The 26,233-nt window shown below is 36.0% G+C and overlaps 2 protein-coding genes across 2 annotated transcripts in view; one reads left to right on the top strand and one right to left on the bottom strand.

Annotated features, from left to right (window-relative positions):
* TRPC5 (transient receptor potential cation channel subfamily C member 5) overlaps positions 1 to 26,233 on the top strand; it is a 325,722-nt gene that overhangs the window by 215,500 nt on the left and 83,989 nt on the right. The gene's annotated exons all lie outside the window — the stretch shown is intronic.
* Positions 4,406 to 20,593, bottom strand: TRPC5OS (TRPC5 opposite strand). The gene is made up of 4 exons (XM_016119917.2): positions 20,392 to 20,593; positions 20,013 to 20,111; positions 5,866 to 6,105; positions 4,406 to 5,048 (listed from the first exon to the last, which is right to left on the bottom strand). Exon 4 carries the CDS (start codon positions 4,742 to 4,744, stop codon positions 4,415 to 4,417), a length of 330 nt encoding a protein of 109 aa, XP_015975403.1. The 5' UTR covers positions 4,745 to 5,048; positions 5,866 to 6,105; positions 20,013 to 20,111; positions 20,392 to 20,593; the 3' UTR covers positions 4,406 to 4,414.

Raw genomic sequence — 26,233 nt, 5'->3', positions numbered from 1 at the left:
TTTTGGCATTTTACTGGGGTCTTTAAGATGAAATTTTGGCAAGGGGTAAAGATTTCAGTGATTTTCTTTACCTTGCTAATATGTAGTTCATTCTTCAGGGGTATAAATGGAGATTACCTTCAAAGACTCTTTATTACCCTCAAGTGATACTTCAGACTGATGGATAGTTCTGTCAATACAAATAACTTCCAAACAACTTCAGAAACTAGAGATTATTTTTTTTAAGGTTTTTTCCTTGCTTGGATAGTTGGTTGGTTGGTGAGCTAAGGGTGATATATGCAGAAGAAAAACAAGTATTAAATGTGGGCTACAAGGATAAAGTCCTTGAAATAGTGATAAGTATGTCCAAGAGTAAATGACTAAATAACTCCAGTCTATTAAGATAAGGCTTATCGATAGAACACAGTAGTAAGCTTTGATGTGAAAAAATAATTTAAAAATCTAGATAGATAATAGTGGGTTAATAATGTTCAGAGTTACATGAACTAAATCTTAACCTTAAATGGAATATAATTCACTATTTCTTGAAATGCTTTTTCATTTCTTCCCTCATTACTACTCCTAATAGAACTCGAGTAGACTCCTCAAAAGAATTTAACTTGATAAAAGAAAAAAATCATAAAAATAAAACAAAAGTGGAGTCCAAACTGTAACTCTGACATGGAGTAAATTAAGAATATGCTAATCTCTAATAAAGACTATATTTCAGAGATTTGTTCAGGATTAGCTAACAAAGCCAAAAGTAGAACTTCACACTTTTGGTATAATATTCTCTCAATATACTCCACCTTCTGTTGAATGGGGTTCTTTTATGCCTGTTTGGTAGCCTCCAAATTCACCACCAGGTAATGTAAGATGACCACAAACTCTGATTTGTATGAGAAAGTTTATTAGTTAAAATCTGTTAAAACACATAACAATAAAATGATGTGATTCAATAGATAATAAGGATTATATTCAATTATAATCTAATAACTGACAGTAATCATTACACATAAAGATGCAACTGTGTAATCACAACTTCCCATACACTTTAGCCAAAGCACACAGGGTAAAGATTTGTGCTTCCTAATTCATTGCCATCTACCAGCCTCTCTCTCTTGGTTTTCCCATTTTTATGTTTGTCTCCGAATGATGAGCCTGTCTCCCTCTCTATCCCTCCATGCCATGAAGGATTGGCTTTTGCACTGGTCTCAAAAGAAGGTCCAGGGAAGGGCTGGTTTGGATAAGGAACCAGCCACTCTCTCCATTCTCCAGGAAAAGAGATGCAGGATTCCAATCAGAGGTATCCAACCAGTGGACTGCCAAGTTAGTTAATATATCTCTTTCTAATTGGGCTTTTATGTGCACAATTTATGTCAATTGACAACCAGCTATTTCTATCAGTATCAACAATTTAGTGTTAGCTAATTTTCATGTGATAAAAACAGAGCTAGGTTCATAAACCTGCTTAGAAACTATGCCATGGTTTTCCACCATAAACAGCTACATAACTCAATTACATTTCTTCTCTCTCCTGAAAACACCTTCCCCTACTACCTCTAGCTCCTAAGTATTTTCTTATTTCCTGCACTTTTTTCTTATCACTATTAACTCTATTTCCAATTTTGTTCCATAGAACATATTTAATACAACAATCTATTGCTTGGAGCAGGGTTACATCTTAACAATTCTTAAACACATATAATCACACAGTTAAAGCAAACATTGAAATATATTTTATCTAATCCTAAAGTGCCATTACAGTACAATCTTCCCAGGTGACCCATTTAGCCAAGCAGGTAGCCAGCTTCACATATTATAAAGTTGTAGCATCTTCCTGCTTTAATACCTAAGGACTATGTTGACCATTAGTTGTTTTATAGGCTGGTTCAAGCCTTATCTTGTTTGAAGGTCTGGAGTAGTCTCACATATTCCTCTTGGTGTATTTTGATGGCCTGCTTAAGTTAGTATGGCTGCTTGTATTCTCTCATTAACACTAACAGTTTTAACAAGCTTATACTAATCTGTAGTAGAATTGTTATAAAGTCCATATTCCAGAGTTCTACTTGGCATAGCTACCCTTCGGAATCTATATTTTTGAAGAACACCAGATCTGTCTGTCTACAGTTAAACTGATCACTAAATAAAATTTGTAACAGACTTATGGTCTCTCCTTGGATATGTTTCCTGATCTTACCCAAGTATTTATACTTTGAGTTTTATTTTGACACACAATTTTAGCCTAATTTCCTAAAGTCCAAATTCCTAGTGGAGGGTTTACACCTTCCTTAGCTGTTTCTAAACCTTTAATTAAAGCATGCAGAGTATTATGCTAAGTGAAATAAGTCAGACAGAGAAAGACAAATACCATATGATTTCACTTACATATGGAATCTTAAAGAACAATAAATGAACAGAACAAGACTCATAGAAACAGAAAACTGTTGCCATTTTGGACAGGCTCAATTTGATCAGTTATTATAGCAGCAAAGTCCCTCAAGCTGCTGTGCAGTATGGCCTGTAATTATCCACAGTAATTGCTTGATGATATAACTTTTATTTCTCCTCTTTGTGTCTTTGTACACCCCCTCTAAGTCTCCTGTATCCTTATCTACTCTATCAGTCTTTCCACATAGCAGTCTATTGCGGAACTATCTCATACTAATATGTTTGAGTTACTCCATAGTTCTGATTTTTCCAAAGGGTCTGTGGTAGCTTTCCTTGATACAGCAGTCTCTGTCTTAAATTTGTTAAATAAATGTATCCTGAAATTCAGTGGCAAAACTGACTTATGCTTCTCCTGCTACTGCTCATCCAAATAAAACCTAACTATATACTGTATAATTTCTCCCATTTACCTTTAAAGGTAGCTAATTATCTGTGTATGCAGACCTCAGTAATTAGATACAGCATCTGTCATGTTGATTAGCTCTGAAGTTATCTATATTAAACATTTTAATCCCTTTGACTAAAATATGCTTTAGGACTCTATATGAATTGGTACGGTCTGGTTTCCACCAGTGTGGATTGACTTTTACATGTCATTTCTACACAATTTGCATATAACACTGTGTTGAATGTCACACTTTTATGTCTTTATCTAGTTTTTGCTTGTGTCACATAATGAAAAAGCTGTTCTCCAGGAAGGAGGCCCATAGTGTCCATGGGGTTGTCTGAAGGGTAGCTATTCTTCCAAATGGCATAGAATTAGTACCATCAGTGAATTTCCTGCATATTTATTTGGCCCCTCTCTGTTTTGATATGGGGGTCCTCTAAATATTACATTTTCCCCTTCTGGTATAAACAGAATCACTGTGGTTAAATATCAGTTCACACTTGTTTACATTCATATTGTTTACATCTCTCAATAGTTAAGATTTCTATATCAAAGCTGCAGCAGGTTCACTTTAATAAGTCTATTAGGTCTTCTTTATAAATTTAGTTATACCCAATTATATATACTTTATCCACTTCTACTTGTGAACCATAATCTCTAGGCCTATACTGTGAGTGTTTGACTTTCCAGTGGTAAATAGTCCTTGTAGGGCTTTATCTAGCCCTCCTAGTACTAGTGCTTCTCTCTTGTTATTTGGTATAATTTGTCATTTCCATTTGGGGCACAATACTGCAGAGTAGTTACAATGTGGGTTAGCATTTGGGGAAACTGTCCTGCACTGGAAACTCCTGGCCTCAGGTTTTTCAAAGGTTTCTCCCTGACCAAAATTATCTGAAAACCTTTTTGCGGTTTTATTATCTGGTAGGTGCTGCATTTTCAGAATGATTTCCCCTAGTCTGCTATGGCATACTTTGGTTGGAACATTCCATCCTAAAGGCCTGGTATGGGGGCCTTTTTAAGTAAGGACTTATATCTTCTTAAGTATAAGTGTCCCAATATTGTCCTGTCAATGTAAATGTATTCACTATAAAGCCAGCCTGGGGGATATGCCTCTCTTAGTTTCCATTTATTGCAGAACACTGAATTTTGGTCTCAAGATGTAATACAGTTCATCAGGTCTTCATTCCAGTGTTGTGTGAGTTTGCTTTTCTTTGCTCCTGTTATCAGGAATCCTAGCAGAACAAGTACAAGTAAAGAAGAAATCGTATGGCTAAAGCCAGAGCTTTTAAAATCAATACAAAGGAGAAAAGAGCACCTGCTGGAAGTAAATCAAATACTACTTATTCTATGAGATATTAGTAATTAAAATGCACAGAACTAGGAGAAAACTCATATTGCTAATATTCAGAAACTTCAGAAAATATTTGAAACAGGAACTAGGAGAAAATTCATATTGCTAATATTCAGAAACATCAGAAAATATTTGAAACAAAGTAACTAGGAGAAAACTCATATTGCTAACATTCAGAAACATCAGAAAATATTTGAAACAGAGGAACAATCAGTTCTCACATACTGGTGGGGGCAAATTAGGTTTTATCCAGTTAAGTCATCGTTTATACTGGAGAGTACATCTTCATATAAGTTTTCTGTATCTAACATAGCTTGATCTATATCAAACATTAGGTCTTCATCTTCTCTTGGTGTAAGTATTGATTCTAAGTCTGAGAGATCAGGGAGGTCTGGTAGTGAAGTTTCCTCAGAAGAAGATGGATTTGCTGCTGCCTGTTCTGCTGTATGATTTTGCTCCACAAAAGGAACTTGTTCTTGTGAAATTAACTGTAAGATCTCTTCAGCTATTTTTATTAACTGGGCTACACAATCAACTAGCCCACCAACTAGTGCAGGGACTGACACAGCCTCCATGCTTCAATGCTCTTCTCAGTAGATAAAATATGACTAAAAGCTGTAGCAAATGGGCTCTTGGTGGCAATGGATCCTGTGGGGCTGGCAATGGTTCTGTGGTTGGTTGGTCAAGAAACTGGGATGATGATATGATTATGATGATGATCAAGTAAAGAATGAGGCCAGTGGTCCTCTAACACTTTTTGATAAAGTTGATGAACCTCCCACAAAATTTATGTGTGGTACTCTTGTTTGTACTAGTAGTCAACTGCTATTATAACCATCAAACATATTGTCACAGCCAAGAGAAAACAGCAAAGTAGATCTAATAATAGAAAAGAGAAATATTAAGATTAGTATCCTTGAGCCTTCATCCAATGTACAAGTTCTGGCTATAGGATTAAGTTGAAATGGTTTCCCTAGATATTCCTCCTCCTTTTCTGTTGATCTTATGAAGCTCTACTACTCATATTCTCCTTTAAATCTCTCATTGTCTTTATCTCTTCTTAGGAGAGTTGGGAAAAAAAGTGTGCATATGTAGTTTGTCTATCTTTCTTGAATATCTCTATTAAGGAAGATACATTCACCAAGTCCTTCATTTAACTCTATCTTTATGAGCACCTTTGCCTCATTGCCTTTTATATATGGTGCTCCTAAATTCTTCCTGTGTTTTTAATAATCCATTCATTAAAGTTTCTAATTGTCTCTGCAGCCTAGAGAATTTATGGTAAAAGACAGTCCTACTTTCTCTTTCTTTTGACAAATTTTGGACAATTTCTGTTATAAAATTAGTTCCCTGATTATTTCCTATTACTGCCCATCCAAATCTAGCATAGAGTTCCTCAAATTTTGTCTAAATCAATGGTCAAACTATTCTCATCTGTATGTCTGGTGTGCTTTGCAAACTCCCATCTAAGTGAGTTTATATTTCTATAAGGCAATATTCTTTGTTTAAAAATCTAGGGATTGGCCCAATACAACCTACGTGTCATATTTGTCTGGTTAACCACCTCCAACTCCCCTTAAAAATGAGTTATATATAGGGATTTCTGGTCAAGAGGGTACAGTAAGTAAACACTGTGCTTGCTTCCTCTCATGACCACATCAAAATTACAACTAAAACAGTCATTATTGAAAATCACCTGAAATCTAGTTGAACAGAAGTCCTACAACTGGGGACACACAGAAGAGGCCACCTTGAGACTGGTAGGAGGGGTGGAGACGTGGAATAGGCTGGTCCCACAACCACGTGTGGCGGTGTTGAATCGGGAAGGATATCTCAGCTGCAGAGGTACCCTCGGAGGAGTGAGAGGTCCCAGCCCAGACTGGGCTCCCCAGTCCAAGGTTTCAGTGCCAGGAAGAGAAATCCCCACAACTTCTAGCTGTGAAAACCAACAGAGATTGTGTCTGAGTGAGATGGAGGGCCACTATAGGCACAAACATTTCTCTTAAGGGCACATGCATGGACTAACTCGCTGACAGGCTCACTTGCTCTGAGCTCCAGCACTGGGGCAGCAGATGAAAGGCACCAGAGACATACAAGGAAGAACTGAGTTGTCTGGCTTCAAGGCAAGGGCTGGAGGGGCAGCTTTATCCCAGACGGAAGTACTGACAGAGGACATTGTCCCCTTGTTGAGCACTCTCCTCTCTTGGCATGCAGACAGGGGCAGCCACCACAGCTGAGTCTCTCTCAAATTGGCTAACACTGGTCACTCTGCTCTGGTGACTCCCTGAGATCCCGCTCCACCCAAATTGCAGGCTGGGCCAAGCCATTTCCAGTGGCTTTTCATACAAATGGCCTCTCTTGGCTAATGCTATGGACTTTCCTAAAATCTCTCAAAATTTCAAAAAATCTAAACATGGAACATCTGGCCTCAGCATACCTCGTACCTCTTGTTGGGAAGCTCCAAGGCCAGCACTAGTGGCAGCCAGCCTCAGGTTGTGGCTTAGCCTCTCGAGACACATCCAAGCCCAGTGTGGGTAACAACTATTTATAGGTTTCTTGGTAGCTCATGCCAGGTGGCAACCAGGAGGCCCTGCCTCCATGCCTGGTGACCAGCTCGGTCTAAGCTAGCCACATCAAAGGATAACACACCCAAAGGGCAGATTGGGCAGGAACCAGAGCCCTGCTAAAGTGAATGTGTTCCACAGGGTCAGCCCCTGCACAGCAGCTCCTCTACCATACTCACAACCAGTCTTCACAGCCAATCAATCTGAGGGTAAGTCCCTCCCACTAATGTACAAACAGCAACCAAGGCTCAACCACAACAGGAAGACATACACAAGCTACACATGGGACATACATGGAGAACCGGCTCAAGTACCCAGAGAGACTGTACCACTGGGCCCCACAGAACAGCAACTACATAAGACCAGGAGACATAGCAGCCCTACCTAGTACACAGAAACAAAAAAGGGAAGGAGCCAAAATAAGGAAACAAAAAAAAAATCCCAAATGAAAGAAAAGAACGAAGCTCCAGAAAAAGAACTAAACAAAATGAAGACAAATAATCTACCAGAGGCAGAGTTCAAAACACTGATTACAATAATGCTCAATGAACTTAGGTGAAGGGTAGAAAAATTCTGGAAGAAATTTAACAAAGAGACAGAAAATTTGAAAATGGGATAGTAAACAGAAAAAAGAATCAGTCAGAATGAAGAATATAGAGCTTTGGAAAAACGGCAAAGTGAGAGACGTCCCTATATCTCTCCCCTTTAAATAACAATAAGCTGAACATCTAAAACTGAACAAAAAAAAAACACCCAAACTGCACACCAGCATGTCTGAGTGTGGGATCTGCGCATAAGAGCTATCATAGGTCAGAACCCTGGGTGTCGGGCAGTGGACTGGGAGAAATTAAGATACTGCCTCTCACAGCCACCGGAGCTCCCTAGAGGAGGAGCAGGAGAGGAGAAGGAGCAGTGAGTTCAAGCAGCAAGTTCCCTGGGAAAGTTGTGAGCTCTCCATGGCTGGCTGGCTGCAGGGCCCAGTCATCAGGGCAGAAATCAAAGAAGCAGCCAGCAGAAAAGTAACAGTTAATTTCTATGAACTGCAAGTGCAAAACTGAGGCTGAACCACAGCCCCCAACCCCCAACCTAGAGGGACTCTCCCACCATACCCTCTGAGACCGAATACCACCGAGTCCCAGGAGAATGTGAGCAAACGCTGCCGAGACTGTTTCTAACACTGACAGGGATTGACAGTGAAGGTAGGGACCATGATTAAACACCTATCAGAAAATAAAAAGACATTTTTAAAGCAGGAATCAAAGAGGCTTGACGCCACCTACTGGAAACCAAAAGAAAAGCGCCTTCATTGCAGCAGGCTAGAGACCTTTATATAATAAATCTTTCTGGGAAAAAACATCATGAACAAACAAGGTGACAAGGCATTTCAGAAAGAAAGAGAAAAATCTCCAGAATATAAGCTTACAGACATAGAAATATGCAAATTAAATGACAGAATTCAGGATGGTACTTCTGAAAAAACTCAGTGAGTTCCAAAATGAGTAATATCGACAATTTCAGGAATTGTAAAACTACATGAGCAGAGCAAGGAGACTGAAACTCTCAAAAAGAACAGAATAGATCTTCTGGAGATTAAAAAAACTGCAAGAACTGAAAAATGAAATAGCAAGCATGGGAAATAGAGTCGACTAAATTGAGAAGAGGATCAGTGGTATCTATACAGAAATGTAGAAATAAATCAGAAGGAAGAAGAAAAAAAGCCAATGAAAAATAATGAAAGAGAAATTCAAGAAATAGCTGATACCATCAGGAGAAGAAACATAAGAATAATGGGCATTATCAAAAGCAAGGGAAAGGAACAGGGATTAGAAAGCATTTTCAGACAAATAGTTGACGAGAATTTCCCAAATCTAAGAAATGAGCTCAATCCTGGAATTCAAGAAGTCAACAGACACCCAAATATCTCAACCCAAAAAAGGCCTTCACCAAGACACACTGTATTAAAATTATCAAAAATCAACAAAAAAGACAGAATTCACAAGGCAGCCAGGGAGAAAAAGTTGTAACTTTTAAAGGTAAATGCATTAGATTATACTTGAACTTCTAAGTGCAAACCTTACAAGCCTGAAAGGAGTGGAATCAAATATTTAAACTATTACATGAAAGGAACTACCATCCTAGAATAATGTATCCAGCTAAGCTCTACTTTAGATATGAAGGAGAAATTAAGACTTTTCCAGACATATAAAAATCGAGGGAATTCTCCACTACGAGGCCTGCACTAAAGGAAATACTGAAAGGGGTCAGTTCACCTAAAACAAATGACAAAAAAAATAATTAAGAGTAAAGTGACTATCAGGCAAATAGAAGTAGAGGAGTACAGCCCTTACAAAGAACAGGGCATTTTAAGCTTAAATAATGAGAGAATTTTGATAACAAGATAGTAATCAATGTTCAGCATACATAGGGACAAATGGGAGACAACAATGACTGAAAAGGGAAGGATTCAAATATTCAAACTTGCAAAGGGGAATGAAGATAAGGCATGCACAGAAGAAAATGGATGACTCTATATACAGAAATATCCTTTACATATTCATAATGGTAACCACATGCCAAAGATTCAGAAACAAAGTATATAACATAAAACAAGAAGGACAAGAGGGAAAACCAACAAAACCAAAATGTAAGAAAGAGAACAAACACAAGGACAAGGAAGCAATGGAAACACCAAGCTACTAGAAAGCCAAATATAAAATGGCTATAAGAAAACCTCATATTTCAATAATCAACCTAATGTAAATGGACTGAACCCACCAATAAAAAGGCACACAGTTGCAGAATGGATCAAAAAATAAAACCCGACCATAGGAGGCCTCTAGGAGACACACCTCAGCTCCAAAGACAAATATAGACTCAAAGTGAAAGGGAGGAAAATGAGATTTCAGCAAATGGCATTCAGAGAAAAGCGGGAGTAGTAACACTAATATCAGACAAAAAGGACTTCAAAATAAAAAAGGTAAAGAAGGATACTGTGGAACACTTCATAATGATAATGGGAATCATGCACCAAGAAGACATAACATTTATTTATATCTATGTTCCCAATCAGGGAGCCCCAAAGTATGTAAAGCAATTACTAACAGAACTAAAGGAAGAAACAGACTAAAACACTATCATACTAGTGGACCTAAATACCACACTTCCAGATATGGACAGATCATCCAAACAGAAAATTAATAAGGAAATAACATCAATAAAGGACACATTAGATCAACTGGACATAATTGACATTTACAGAGCCTTCCACCCCAAAACATTTGCTTATACATTCTTCTCTAGTGCACATGGAAAATTCTCAAGAATAGACCACATACTAGGACACAGAGAGAGCCTCAACAAATATAAGAGGGTTGAAATCATACCAACCATATTCCCTGATCATAGTGCTTTGAAACTAGAGATCAACTACAGAAAGAAAGCAGGAAGAACCACAAATACATGGAGATTAAACAACAGCTACTGAGGAATAACTGGGTCAGAGAAGAAGTAAAAAGAGAGATCAAGAGATACATAGAAATGAATGAAAATGATAGTACAACATACCAAAACATTTGAGACATGGCAAAAATGGACATAAGAAGAAATTTCATATCATTACAGGCCTAACTCCAAAAACAAAACGAAGCCCACATAAACAATCCAACGTTTCATCTTTAAAAACTAGAAAAGGAAGAAAAAATAAAGCCTAAAGTCAGTAGAAGGAAAAAAAATAAACAAAATTAGAACAGAAATAAATGAAATTGAAAAAAGAAAAACAAGAGAATAAATAAATGCAACGAAGATCTGGTTCTTTGATGAGGTTAATAAAATTGACAAACCCCTAGCTACATTCACTAAAGAAAACAGAAAAAGGATGCAAATAAGCAAAATCAGGGATGAAAGAGGGGAAATTACAACTGACATCACAGAAATACAAAGGATCATGCAAAAATACTATGAGAAAGTATATAACATCAAATTTAATAACCTAGAGGAAATGGACCAGTAGAAAAATACAACCTTTCTAGACTGAATCAAGAACTGGAAAATCTAAATAGACTGATCAGCAGCAGAGAAATTGAAACAATTATCAAAAACCTACCAAAAGAAAAGTTCAGGATCAGAAGCTTCACCAGTGAATTCTACCAAACATTCGAAGATTTAATATCTATTCTCCTCAAACTCTTCCAAGAAATCAAAGAGGAGGCAATACTTCCCAATTCATTTTATGAGGCCAATATTATATTCTGATACCAAAACCTGGTAAAGATAACACACATAAAAAAAATAAACTACACACTAATAGCTCTCATGAACACTGATGCAAAATCCTAGAGAAGATACTACTGAATTGAATATAGCAGCATATTAAAAAGATTAAACACCACAATCAAGTGGGGTTCATCCCAGAGGCACTGGGATGGTTTAACATACACATCGATTAATGTGATATACCGCATAAACAAATTAAAAAATAAGGATCATATGATCATATCAATAGGTGCAGAAAGAGCCTTCAACAAGATACAGCATCCATTTATGATCAAAACACTTAACAAAATCAATATAGAAAGAAAGTACCTTAACATAATAAAGGCCATATATGACAAACGTTCAGCCAACATTATACTTAATGATGAAAAACTAAAAACCTTTCCTCTAAGATCATGAATAAGGCAAGACTGTCCACTATCGCCACTGTTACTCAATATAACATTGGAGGTCCTAGAGAGTGCAATCAGGCAAGAGAAAGATATAAAAGGCATCTAAATAGGAAACAAAGAATTCAAACTGTCACTATTTGTGGATGACATGATTCTCTATATAGAAAACCCTAAAGACTCCACAAGAACACTACTAGAAACAATAAGCAAATACAGTAAAGTTTCTGGATACAAAATCAATGTTCAAAAATCCATAGCATTCCTTTACTCTAATACAAAGTGTCAGAAAAAAGAAGTGGTAAAAATAATTTTTTTTATTAATTGCCACAAAATAATAAAATACCTGGGAATAAATTTAACGAAAAAGTGAAGGACCTATATAATGAAATCTATAAGATCCTAATAAAAGAAATGAAGGAGATGTAAAGATATGGAAAGATATTCCATGTTCTTGGATTGGAAGAATTAACATAGTTAAAATGGTCTTATTACCTAAAGCATTATACAGATTTAATGCAATTCCCATAACATCATATCAGCACTTTTTAAAGAAAAAGAACAAAAACTCATATATGTATGGAACTACAAAAGACCATGAATTGCCAAAGCCATCCTGAGAAAAAAGAATGAGGCTGGAGGCATCACTCTGCCAGACCTCAAATTATACTAAATAGTGACAGTAATCAAAACGGCATGATATTAGCAGAAAAACAGACACACGGACTAATGCAATAGAATTGAGAATCCATAAGTAAATTCATGTGAACATGGGCAAATAATTTTCATCAATAAAGCCAAAAAGATACAGTGGAGAAAGGAAAGCCTCTTCAATAAATGGTGCTGGGAAAACTGGAAAGCCATCTGCTAAGAAATAAAACTATACTGTTGTCTATCACCACACACCAAAATTAACTCAAAATGAATTAAGGACCTGAATATAAGACCTGAAACAATAAAATGCATAGAAGAAAACATAGTAACTAAACTCAAGGACCTTGGACTTACAGAGAATTTTTTAAATTTGACCTTTGAGGCAAGGGAAGTAAAAACTAAAATAAATAAACGGGACTACATCAAACTGAAAAGCTTCTGCATAGCAAAAGATAGTATCAATGAGGTAAAGAGACCCATCTGAATGGGAAAATATATTTGCAAGCAATGTTTCCAATAAGGGCCTAATATCCAAAATATACAAATAACTCATTCAACTCAGTAACAACAACAACAAAAAAAAAAACAAAAGATCCAATCAAAAAATGGGCAGAGGACTTGAACAGACACTTCTCCCAAGAAGACATACAAATGGCCAATAAATATATGAAAAGATGCTCAACATCGCTAGCAATTAGAGAAATGCAAATCAAAACCACAATGAGATACCATCTCACACCTGAGAGAATAGCTATAATCAATAGGACAATTAATAACAAATGTTGGAGAGAATGTGGGAAAAAGGAACCCTCATACACTGCTGGTGGGACTACAAATTGGTACAGCCACTATGGAAGACAGTATAGAGGTTCTTCAAAAACTAAGAATTTATCTACCATATGATCCAACAATCCCTCTACTGGGTATTTACCCCAAAATCTTGAAAACATATATCCGAAAAGATATTTGCACACCAATGTTCATAGCAGTATTATTCATGGTGGCCAGGACATGTAAACAACTGGAGTATCTTACAATAGATGATTTGAAAAATAATATATGCAATAGAATATACTCAGCTATAAGAAGAGATGAAATACTGCCATTTGTGACAACATGTATTGACCTTGACATAATCATGCTATGTGAAATAAGCCAGACAGAAAACTGGGGAATCATACGATATCACTTATATGTGGGATATAAATCTAAAAGCAACAAACAAACATGATAAACAAAAGAGACTCATGGACATGGCAATAGACTAGTGGTTTTCAGAGGGTAGTTGGTAGGGTAGATAGATGAGATAAAAGGAATCACATACATGGTGACAGAAAGGAATCTAACTATGGGCAGTGAACTCAAATGCCATACACACACACACACACACACACACACATATGTATATATATATATATGTTACTTAACTGTTGTAATATATATATATATTACTGTTCAATTGTACTCTTGAAACTTACTAGATTTCATTAACCAATGTTACCATAATAAATTTTTTTTAAAAAAGATGATAAGGTAGCTGAAAACACTCAATCAGAACAGCAACAAAGAAAAATAATCCAAAAATATGAGGATTGGTAAAGTAGCCTCTGGGACAACATCAAGCATACCAACATTCCATCATAGGAATAACAAAAGGAGAAGGGAGAGAACAATGAATTGAAAACATATTTCAAGAAAAAATGACGGAAAACTTCCCTAACCTTGTGAAGGAAACAGACGTACAAGCCCAGGAAGCACAGAGTCCCAAACAACATGAACCCAAAGAAGCCCACCCCAGGATACGTCATTAAAATGCTAAATGTTAACGACAGAATCTTAAAAGCAACAAGAGAAAAATCAGTTAGTTACCTACAAAGGAGCTCCCATAAGACTGTCAGCTTACTTCTCAACCAAAACTTTGCAGGCCAGAAGGGATTGGCACAAAATATTCAAAGTGATTAAAAGCAAAGACCTACAACCATGATTACTCTACCTAGCAAAGCTATCATTTAGAATCAAAGGACAAAGAAAGAGTTTCCCAGAAAAGAAAAAGCTAAAGGAGTTGATCACCACCAAGCCAGTATCACAAGCAATGTTGGAGGCACTTCTTTAAGAAACAGAAAAAAACAAAAGAAAAGATAAAGAAATATGAATAATAAAATGGCAATAACTACATATCGACAATTGCTTTAATTATAAATTAATTCAATGCTCAAATCAAAAGATGTAAGGTGGCTCAATGGATACAAAAACAAGACCCATACATATCCTGCCTACAAGAGACTCACTTCAGATCGAAAGACATACAGAGACTGAGTAAAAGAATGGAAAAAGATGTTTCATGAAAATGAAACCAACAACAACAACAAAAAAGGTGGGGTAGTACTTATACCATACAAAATAGACTTCAAAACAAAGCCTGTATATATAACAAAAGACGAAAAAAGACCAAGCTATCTCACTTCTGGGAATTTATCCAAAGAAACCTAAAACACTACTTTGAAGAGACATGTTAATCCATATGTCCCTTGCAGCATTCTTTACAATAGTCAAGCTGTGGAAGCTACCTGGGTGTCCATCAATGGATGAATGGACAAATATGAGGTGCTATACAATGGAATATTACTATCTCATAAAAAGAATAAAATCTTGTCATTTCCAACAACATGAATAGACCTAAAGCATACTGTGATGAAAGGAGTAAGTCATATAGAAAGACAAATACTATATGATTTCACTTACATGTGGAACTTAAAGAACAAAATAAACAAATAAAACAGAAATAAAATCATAGAAACAGAACATTTTCATGGTTGCCAAAAGGAAGGGAAGTTGGGGGGTGAGTGGAAGAGAGGAAGGGATTAAGAAGTGCAAATTGGAATTACTAAATAGTTATGGGGATGTAAAGTACAGCCTAAGGAATGTTCTCAATAATACTATAATAACTATGTATGGTGTCAGATGGGTACTCGATTTATCGGAGTGATCACTTTGTAAGTTATATAAATGTCTAATCACTATGTTATACAGCTGAAACTAATATAATATTGTATGCCAGCTGTAATTAAAAAATTAAAAAATATATTTTTAAAATGAGATAAATAAATAAAAGTCACAGAGATGTAATGTATAGGGAAAATAATCAATATTTTCTTGATAACTTTGTATGGTGACAGATGATTACTAGACTATTATGGTGACCACATCATAAGGAATATAAATGACTAATCACTATGTTGTATACCTGAAACTAATATTGAATGTCGACTACACTTTAGTAAAAAGTGTGTTGAGGATACAAGTTCTTAGTAATTTGACATCTCAAATTGCTTGCTTGCTTGTTTCATAGTTTGTTTATTTGTTTTCACTCTTTCTCCTCTGCTTACCCAGAAAATTCATGTCCACATGTCCTGAGTTCTCCTGTGTCAATTCTTCAACCTTAAATTGAACTGACAAGAGAAGTGAGTGGGGACTTATGGTCCCCAATACTGCAGTCTACATTAGTTTTTGGTGATCTGATTCTCTTTAGTTTAAGTAGATTATTCTGTCTTTCCATTCTGATGAGCTTGTACATGAATTGCTAAATTCCGTTCATTGATTTCGTTCATATCTCCCTTTACCAGATTGTTCTTCCTACTATAGCCCAGTCTGGAGTTTTACATTAAAGCCTATATTTCCAGTCCATGGCTGATCAGTGTAGCTATATACCTTTGGCTATTTATTTTCTTGGGCATGTATACACATCTAATTTCTAGCTACCGGTCCTGCAAATTAGGCTGGTTCTCTCTCCAGCCTCAGTGAAGTTTCTACTGGTAGAGGGTATTAGGAAGCAGCCATCCATCTCACTCCTTTAGGATAATGTCAAATATATTATTGCTCTGTTTCCAACAGTTCAGACCAGAGTGAGGTCCAGCTAATTGTACTCCTTAGACCTTTACTGAAGTACGGTAAATCATCAGCCAGATGGTTTGTGATTTTCACATGGAACTTTTTGGTCTCCATAAGGTCTAGTTCAAACCACTTAGTTATAAACTATCCCCACTTAGCATAAATCTTGTCGGAACCAAACTTTTTTGGTAAAAAAAAAAAAATCCCGACAGTAGAAATGGGGTTTGTCCTATAATTATGGTCAAAAACATGATGACCAGAAGGCATGATTTTGGTAGGCAAATTTCCATATGAAATATGGAATAATGGGTACTAGAGGCAGAGAAGTCTGTTTTATAACTCAAAGTATCTCTGCTTTTTAAAAAACATTATTTAATTAGTTTCAAATATACAGTACATTGGTTACACAGTTACTGATTAAAGGAAAAAGCAGTCTAATGGGAGGGAATAATTAAAATAGATCATGCAAGAAATTTACCATTAATGTAGAGCTAAATCAGCTCATCAGAAGGAAAACACAGAAGAAAAGTATGTGTTAAATTTTACTCTCAAGCAAATGTCTCTGGAGGGAAGCTGTGGACTTGAAGAAATATTGAAATAAACCTTACTTTACCTTAAAAAATAAAAATAAATAAATTTTACTAAAAAGCACTATCACATTTTTCAAAGGAAGCAATAACCCATGATAGTCTCCATAGCCCAAGGGTGATAGGAGCACATTCACACAATACCTACTTAACTTCTGGCTTCCCCTTCACCCAGTTTTTTCTCAGCTTCTCTACTTTCTTCTACAACTTTTTCATGCCTCCTCTTGGTCTATACCTCCATTTCTTCACCTATGTGGTTTGTTCTATTTCACTTTTTCTCTTGTCTCCATCTTCCACTATCCCTTCCCATCATCTTTTCTTCCATTTATCTCTAAACTGGGAAAAAAATTAGAAATAAATTATATTTATCTATTTATCAAATTAATATTTTTATAGTCTCACATTACACAATTTAAATATAAAAAGCAGAGGTAGAATATTTCATATTTTGCTATGTTATGAAAACAACTGTAGTTACTTATTACTTATATAATCCCTGATTTATTTGTCTATTATTTGATCGGTTTCGATGGGAAGAAAATTCCCTGACCTAGTCTTAACCACTGTGGACAACTGTATTAGCTATTCCACAATTCCTATATTTAAAGCAACCTCAAACCTAGGAGCTAGGAGTGAGGGGAGGACAGGGAAGATGTTGAGAAACTGCTAAGTACTGCAGTACTAAGAAAGAGTAAGAGTATACCATCAGCTTATTCCAGTTATGGTAATTTCCAAAGCAATCAATCCCTGGCACCTTAGTTTGCCTAAAGGGGTATTTTTTATAGTTTATGCCTAGCTCCAAATCACCTTATGGGCCTTTTTATTAGCTTTTCCCTCTGCCTGGGATCCCTTTTCCCCCAGAAAAAAAAATGACTTCTTGTCATTTTGGTCTCAGCTTAATATCTTCTCTTCAGATGACCCTCCATTTTGACCCTCCATTCTGGAAAAGCCCCCGAATCACCCCTTTCTCATTATGCATACAGTGTATTTTTGTATCATGGCACCTATAATTACCCCATTATTTTTTTGTTTATTTATTTTTCTGTCTCCTGTCCCATCCCTATAAACATATAGACTAAAATGTGCCATGAGATTGGGAAGCTTGTCTATTTTACTTTCTGCTATAGCTCCAGAAGCACAAAATAGAGGCTGCCACATAGTAAGTAATCAGTAAGTGTTGTTGAATAAAGAAAGGGAAAAAGAAAAGAAGGAAAAACTTTTACCTCTTTTACTCAGTAAATATTATCAGGTTTCAACTATGCATGGGATAGCAAGAGGTACAAAGATAAACCAATTCATCAAAACACATGGTTAATAAAATGAGCAGGTAATCCATAGATTGAGAGAAAATATTTACAAAACATATACCTAACTATGGGCAGTGAACACACAATGCAATGTGATTTTATTAACCAATGTCACCATAATAAAAATTAATTTAAAAAAACATATATCTAACAAAGAAGTTGTAACCAGAATGTATAAAGAACCCCTACAACTCAAAAATGAAAAGACAAACCAATTTTAAAAATGGCCAAATGATTTGGACAAACATTTTGCAAAGGAAGAAAAATAAATACAGGCATACTTTATTTTATTGTGCTTCATAGACAGTGTTTTTTAACAAACTAAAGATTTGTTAAAACCCTGCAAGTATATTGATGACATTTTCCTAACAGTATTTGCACACTTTGTGTCTCTGTATCACATTTTGGTAATTCTAATATTTCAAATTTTTTCATTATTATTATATTTGTTATAGTAATCTGTGATCAGTGATGTTTGAGAAATTGTTCATGAAAGGAAGTCAATCGATGTGGCAAACTTTTAACTAATGCAGCAAACATTGCTGTTGTCTTTAAGAAATTGCCACAGCCATCCCAACCTTCAGCAACCATAACCCTGATCAGTCAGTGGCCACCAATATCAAGGCAAGATCTTTCACCAACTAAAATGTTATGACTAACTGAAGATTTAGATGATGGTTAGCATTTTTTAGCAATAAAGCATTTTTTAATTAGGACATATACATTGCTTTTTAGACATAATGCTATTGCACACTTAACAGGCTACAGTATACTGTAACAAATTTAAATACACTGAGAAACCCCCCAAAAATGTGTGACTCACTTTATTGCAATATTTGCTGTATCGCAGTGGTCTGGAACCAAACCTACAATATCTCCAAGGTATGCCTGTAGCTAATAAGCACGCGAAAATGTATTCAGCACCATTAATCATCATGGAAATGGAAATGAACATAACAATAAGATACCACAACACAATCACTAGGCCTGCTAAAATTAAAGACTGATAACACCAAATGTTGGTAAAGATGTAGAACCACCAAAATTCTCACATATTACTGGGACTACATAGGTGCTTGCTTAGTTTTAGAATAAGCAGCCAGATGTTTTCAAAGAGATTGTACCTAAGCAAGCACCTATGTAGTCCCAGCAATTCCACTCCAAGTTCACAAAAAGACTTTTACAAGGATAGCCATAGCAGCCTTATGCATAATATCCTCCCCCCCAAAAAAGTGGAAAGAGCCCAAGTATCAATAGACAGGAGAATGGATAAACTAGTAAATACATACAGTGTGATACTAATATACAATAAAAAGAAACTCACTGCTGATAGGAACATGGATAGATCAAAAACATTCCACTTAATGAAAGAAAGCAGACAAAAAAGAATACATACTGTATGATTCCATTCGTATGCAATTTTAGAAAATGCAAAAAAGGGATAGTGTTTTAAATCTAGGGGAGTGGGAATTCATTGGGAAGAGGCATAAGAGAATTTTCTGGAGTGATGGTAATGATCAAAGTTTTGGGTTACACGGCAGTATGCATTTGTCAAAACTTATGGACTAGTAATCTTAAGATTTGTGCCTCTCACTGTATGTAAATTTTACTCCCTCCAAAAAGGTAACCAAGCATAATCACCAGCCTCAAAAACTATATATCTGATGAGATGGCATACCCATAATTATTCTAATAAATGCTCAATTTATAAAAGACCTATTATCTTTAAAGCACTGTGAAACTCACTTTTCTTATATTAATACATTTAATCTTCACAATAACACTACGAAGTTACAGATGGAAAAACTGAGGATCAGAGAAATTAAGTAATTTGCTGACAATCAAATGGTAAATAAAAATGCAGACCTGGACATCAACCCAAGCATGACTCCTAAAGTCCTATACCAGAGGCCCAAATTCAGGTGCCTATAGGACCAAAATTCATCTTATTTGCACCGGAGCTGACATCTCATTCTAAGCAGGAATAGAACTGAGAATGTTCATCTAATTTGCCATCCCTGGAAACTGGCTGAATTCCAAATTGACTGTGAGTCCTAAGGCAGAGGAATAGAGAGAGAGCCTGATCAATCCTCTCAGGGATCCACCTCATTTGTTACAGAAATGCTGTGTCCATTTTATCTGCCCTTCCACTGACGTGGCCCGAACACTCGTAACTACTCACCCGTGATAGAGCCGAGATGGATGAGAGGGCCAAGGCTCTGCCTATTAAACAATTTCAGGACTTTCGCTTTCAAACATGATGCGAACACCACCGTCACAACTAAAAAACAACAGGATAAAATTGATAGGTTAAAAATATCGGCAATCTGTGTAAACACGGTCAAGATGTATTAAAATTTCAAAGAACAAAGAACCCTTCCAAAGCGATCTGGTAATCATGAGAAGTTGGCTAACTCTCGGCACAAGTCACAAATTCAAAACAAACTGTCCCAAGGCAAAAGGAGTCTACCAAGGAAAAGGAGAAATCTGCATAAAGTTTGAGGTTAGCATGATGGATCAGAAATTTGAGAAGCCTCAAAATCATGTAAAAGTTTCCGTACCTTAAGTTAGCGTGGTTCCAGGCCGTCGCTTGCGCATGAAAGGCCGAATGAAATCTCCCACAGTCTCGCGATACTTCGGAGATAAAGTCTCACTAGTGGGAGCGGAACTGTCGCAAATACACTGCCGTTCTCTCCTTCAAACTGTTACCTCAATGTTGACGTTGGAAGGGCCAGGGGTAGCTAATGAGTTAATAGGCCCAAACCATCCCCAAAGGGCACTTTGGACAAAGTGATTCTAAACGCATAAAGATATATAAAGGGGTTAATATAGCTAATACTTCATTTTTTATAATGTAGAATTATCTATTGACCTATAAAGTTACCCATAGCATAATGTTAATTTTTTAAAAGATCTCAAATTATAAAATAGTAGATACAGCATTATCTCATTTTTATAAAAAGAATAGCTACATACACAGATACACTGATCAAATAGTTAATAGTGGTAGGAATATGGATGATTTTCTTTACAACTCTGCATATTATCTGAATTGAAAAAATAATAACATTCATTTGATCCATTAATTTCTAATTTAAACATTTCCATTATGAAAACAATCAAGCGAATATTAAAATAATTTCTTTTTTTAGCTAATATATCTTGAAGAGGAACAAAATTGGAGGGCATATACTATCATATATCAAGGCTAGCTATACAGCTACAGTAATTATGACATGGCACTAGCACAATGACAAGCAAATAAATCAATGGAACCACAACACCTCATACCAGGTAACAAAGTAATAATAAGTTGAAATGAATCATAGATCTAAATATGACAGGTAAAATAATAAATCTTCTAACTCAAACCATAGGTGAATATCTTCATGACATTCGGTAGGCAAAGATTTATTATTTGATACAAAAGCATTAGCCTTGAAAGAAGATGGATAAATTGGATTTCATTAAAATTAAGAACTTCCATTTATCAAAAGATACCTTAAGAGAGTGAAAAGTTTCACAGACTGGGAGAAAATATTCATGGTTCATATATCTAACAAATGACTTGCATCTAGTATATACATATATTTTTAAACTCTTTCGAATTGGTAAGACAGACTATACAATTTTTGAAGTAGAAAATAAAATTGAATACCACTTCATAGAAGAGAACATCCAAATGGCTTACCAGCATGTGAATAGGCTTTCATTATTATTACTCGTGAGTACAATGCAAGTTAAAACTACAGTGGGACACGCAAAACCCCACAAGAATAGCTAAAATTGAAAAAAAAAATGATGATATGAAGCACCGATAAGAACACAGAGCAACTGGAACTCTCATACATAGTTGGTGAAAGTTGTACCAGTAGTTAACTGGTACAACTACTTTGGAAAACTGTTTGGCAGTGTCTACTAAAACTAAATATACCTCCGATGCATGACCCTGCAATTCTACTCCAAGTATATAACCTAAATAAAGGAGTATAAATGTCCACAAAAATACATGTACAAGAACATTGAAAGAAACCAGATGTGTAAAAGTGCATATTATATAATTACATTTATATGAGAGTCAAGAACAGGCAAATGAATCTATAGAATTAAATGTAGTGGTTACTTTTTGGAGGTTATTGATGAGGAAAAGATATGAGGAAGACTTCTGGGGTGCTGGAAATGTTTTATGTCTTCATATGATTACACATGTTTTAAAAACCCATTCAACTGTACTCTTTTAATTTGTACGCTTCACCATATGTATGTTATATCTCAAAAAAATGATTTTTAATCTTGGGTCACCTTCCTATAAAATCAGTAATGACAGCAAGGCAGTGATGAGAGTCTTTCCAGGGTTGGGCAAGCCAGTCATCATAGCCGTGAACATGGAATGAAGCCTTAAGTTACAGAGAAGTGTCCCTCTGGCCCCTGTGGCTCTCTATTTCTTGGCAGTGCTAAGTAAAGCATGAGGTCTTTATAGTCATATGGAGTTGTAAATTGATGCAAGATGAAATAACCTACATCTTACAAATAGCTCAAGAAAACAGCTGGAGCAGAGGCCATGCTATCTATCCGATAACTAAGCTCTTTAACCAAATAGATTTTTATTAATCTTACTCTTATGACATTTTCGCCAGCATAACTAATCAAAAGCCATCATTTTTCTTTTAGCCGATAGTCCTACACTGCTATTTTGTGATGCCCATAACAGGCAAACTGGCAGTAAATGTCTAACCATAGGACAGAAAAGGAACAAAAGAATCCAAATCCTCTCAGTCTATGTTTATAGTCGATAAGTTTCTCTGCATCAAGCAAAGTAAATTAGTTCACATCTAAAAGAAACAGAAGCAGTTACATGGGGGAAATTTAAATGTGCCTTTGGCTAGTATAGATGCAATTTTCCTGTTTACAGAGTTTTTTTTCATAATGTACCGTTCTTTAGTGCTGCAGTGCCACTTGGATATATGCATTCAATACAGATGTTTAAAAACACCCCCAAACATTATTTCTCATTTCCCTCACCATTCCTGAGGAAAACATAAAGAAGTCCTTGTCCCCAAAGGCAAATTTTACATAGCAGGAGCTCTCTGGGGGACTACGATGTACAAAGCAATGGGATTTACCCTTTAAACTTCTTTTTTAGGCTGCAAACCTTCACCTAGAAAAAAAAAAGCTTTTGTGCAATAAGGCATTTACCTGTTAAAAGATCCAACATTTGAAATGCCCATGAACCATTTTTTATTTATCAAAAAAGAAAGGAAAGAACTGTATGGCTGAAGAGCTAAACATGGCCTCTTCTTGAAAATATATGAAAAATTCAAAACAGAAATTGCAAAAAAAAAGGAGAGTAGGTAATGTCCTTATGGTCAATTTAAACCAAATTCTACTAAATTTCTTTCCTCTTCCTCCGTATTTGCTCACTGATGCAGAAAGAATCACAGATTCTTGCTTACCCTTCAGGAAAAACAACTTAGTCACTGGAGAAAAACAACCATTTTTGAAAATACATCTCTTTATTTTCCTAGACAAATAGTTTTCTCAGAACATTATCTAAACATGAGGACAGCCACCCCATCTTGACTTAGCAAGACCCTGCACAGGTTTGTCCCTGAATCTTGGCTATTGTGAGAAGCCCACAGACCCCCCAGAGAGCCTGAAAAAAAACCCGTAATACTTCCAGAAAGATTCTTGGATTTTAAATATTACCAATGCAGAAGACGGAATCTAAAATAAGGGAAATAAAAACAGAACTTGGAAAGGGATTCTATTCCAAAGTCTTACCTCAGGGAAATTGTTTTTATTTATTTACTTTTTTTAGGAGAGACAGTAAAATGATGCTATGGAGCTGTGTCAAACAGACCTATATTTGAATTTCAAGGTTTCTACTTACTAACTGAAGTTTGCTAAACCACTGTTTACCTAAGTCTCCTCATCTGTAAAATGAAAATAATAACGGTTTTAAGAATTGCATGAATTAATAAATGCAACAGGTTTAGAATGGTTCCTGGTGTGTAGTAAGCTCTTAATAAATGCTAGCTAACTAATTTTTCTGGCGAAATCCCAGAATCCAGGGACCAGGGGTTAGTGCATCCTGTGTACTAACTAGTGACTTCTGGAAGGTAGGAAGGGAGATAGCTGCAGACATTACAAAAACTGCAAGTAAGTACCAGAGATACAATTCCTCTCTTATACTTTTATTTCCCTTATACTTAGAACCAACATGACTTTGAACTTGGATAAAGATATGAAGGATTGGGACTGTCTTTTGGTTCTAATTTGCACATAACCCTTCCAGGTAGGGAATCCTTGAGGGTTAGTGGATCTTCCTAACCTAACTTCCTCTCACCTTTGAAGCACTTACACACTCTGACTCTGAGCTCTGGCAGGAGAAAGCTGATTACACTTCGGACTGTTCATTGGCTTTTCTCCAAAACATTGCCAGCTACATGGAGAAGGCCCTCCACTTGGTATTATGGCAATGAATCTTTCAAAGCATTAAGTGGATGTACCTTGAAAACATCTACTTGAAAAGTAATTGGCAAAGTCATTGAAGCATGATAATGAAGGCTATTACCCCGTGTCTAGTACGATTCTCAGAATAATTTGAGTAAGAAAGAGAGCATCACACAAATATCTTTGTATACCTTTTATCCCTTAACATTCTAGTCTGGATTTAGTCCTGAGATTTAAGACTACCTCTCAGAAATTTGAGCAAAACTAAGCACCAGTTATGGCCTCCTCTCTGTTTTTGTGGCAAATGCCAGTTTGTCAGAAGAGACCCTGTTCATTTATTTTACTACCTAGAAAGATATGAAGTCGTATAGTTACTCCTGCCTACAAATGTTCTTACTGCTAATCCACCAAAAGAAGAGTGCTTCTGTATTTAATGATCTCAAAATAAAATTCCATAACCTCTCTTGGTAGCTCCAGTGTTTTGTAGTTTCCTTCTTCTGCTAATTATGTTCTCAAGTACTTTCACATACATTAACTTTTATAATCCTTATAACAATCCTGTGTAGCAAAGATTGTTCCTATTTTACAACTGAGGAAGTAAAGACACAAAAAGTGTAAGTGACTTGACAAGATTACACACCTGGTTAGTAGCAGAGCAAGAGTAAGAATCTGATTCTTTCATCTCTCAGCCCTCTGAGCTGTCCTTTATACTGTGGTCTGCCTAGTGTGTTTATGCTATTGGGAGCTCCAAATCACCAGCAGAATAGGGAGTACTGTTGAGATATCAATAAGAACACAATATAGCCATAGTAGATGACTTACCAAGAAGATCCTAGTGCACAAGTCCCATTAAGGATAACCACTTCATTGTCCTCATCCCTACTACATACTATTGTTCCCAAAGTGTACCTGCAGTTAGAATTCTGTAGTAAAAAGGAAAGATAATGAAAACCTAAATAAACATTAAAATCACCTTAAAACCATACACTGATCTATGAAAATAAAAAAAATAAGACAAGAATACTTGGTCTCCTGTTTTTTAACTTCTCCCTTTTTGACCTCTGGGATAGATACAATCAGAATAAATTGGAGAAAGTGAGGCAGCAAAAAATCTTTCCTAAATATCCTAAAAAGAAAAAAATCTTTGTCCTTGAGCATGAATTTATTATTCCATTTCCCTCTGAAGATTTAATTCCTCTACCTTACAGGGTTTCTAAGGGGGCCAAAGGTTAGCATTTTAAACATGGATAAAGAGCAAATCCCACTGCCTATTTGCTTGGCATTCAGAAAACACACTAGGACCACACAGCCCTCCCAATACCAGACCAGCATGCTGCTCAAGTGAAAGGCTAGATAGAGTCGTCCTTATAGAATTCCTTAAAGGTTTCTTTTTTAATATTAGCTAGAGTCAGGGAAATCTAAAGGCAGGTTTCCTCAACAAGAACAAAATATCTCTCTTACCTCTTGTTATCAGGTTATGGATTTATGTTCTAAAATACACTCTTCATTAAATGCAATGGCCACTCAACCTAACTACCCTTGTCAAAGTCACCAGTGACTTCCATTCTCCTGAGTCCAATAGTCAATTCCCAGTCCTCATCTTACTTGTCCTATAAGCAGCATTTGACATGGTTGATCACTCCCCAAGAACTCATCTAATTCATTTATAATCATTTTCTTGGTGATCTCATACAGGCTATGCATAACACCTATATGCAGGTGACTCAAATTTACTTAGCTAGCTCAGACCTTTCTCTCATACTTGTGTATCTAATTGCCTTCACATTGATTTCTAATATCTAAAACTTAATATATCCAAAACTGGATCCTTGGTCTTCGCTCAAAAACCTACTCCACCTATGGCCTTCTCCATCTCAGTAGATGGCAATTCTATCCTTCTAACTACTCAAGCTGAAAAATCTTGAGTTTATCTTTGATCCTTTCCCTTTT

Source organism: Rousettus aegyptiacus, unplaced genomic scaffold, assembly GCF_014176215.1.
Source record: "Rousettus aegyptiacus isolate mRouAeg1 unplaced genomic scaffold, mRouAeg1.p scaffold_m13_p_9, whole genome shotgun sequence".
Taxonomy (NCBI): domain Eukaryota; kingdom Metazoa; phylum Chordata; class Mammalia; order Chiroptera; family Pteropodidae; genus Rousettus; species Rousettus aegyptiacus.
This window is presented reverse-complemented; position numbering and strand designations above follow the sequence as displayed.

What these genes read in the sequence shown, in the direction of transcription:
- TRPC5OS (XM_016119917.2), bottom strand. Translation starts at nt 4,744, where the DNA reads ATGGAGGCTGTGTCAGTCCCTGCACTAGTTGGTGGGCTAGTTGATTGT.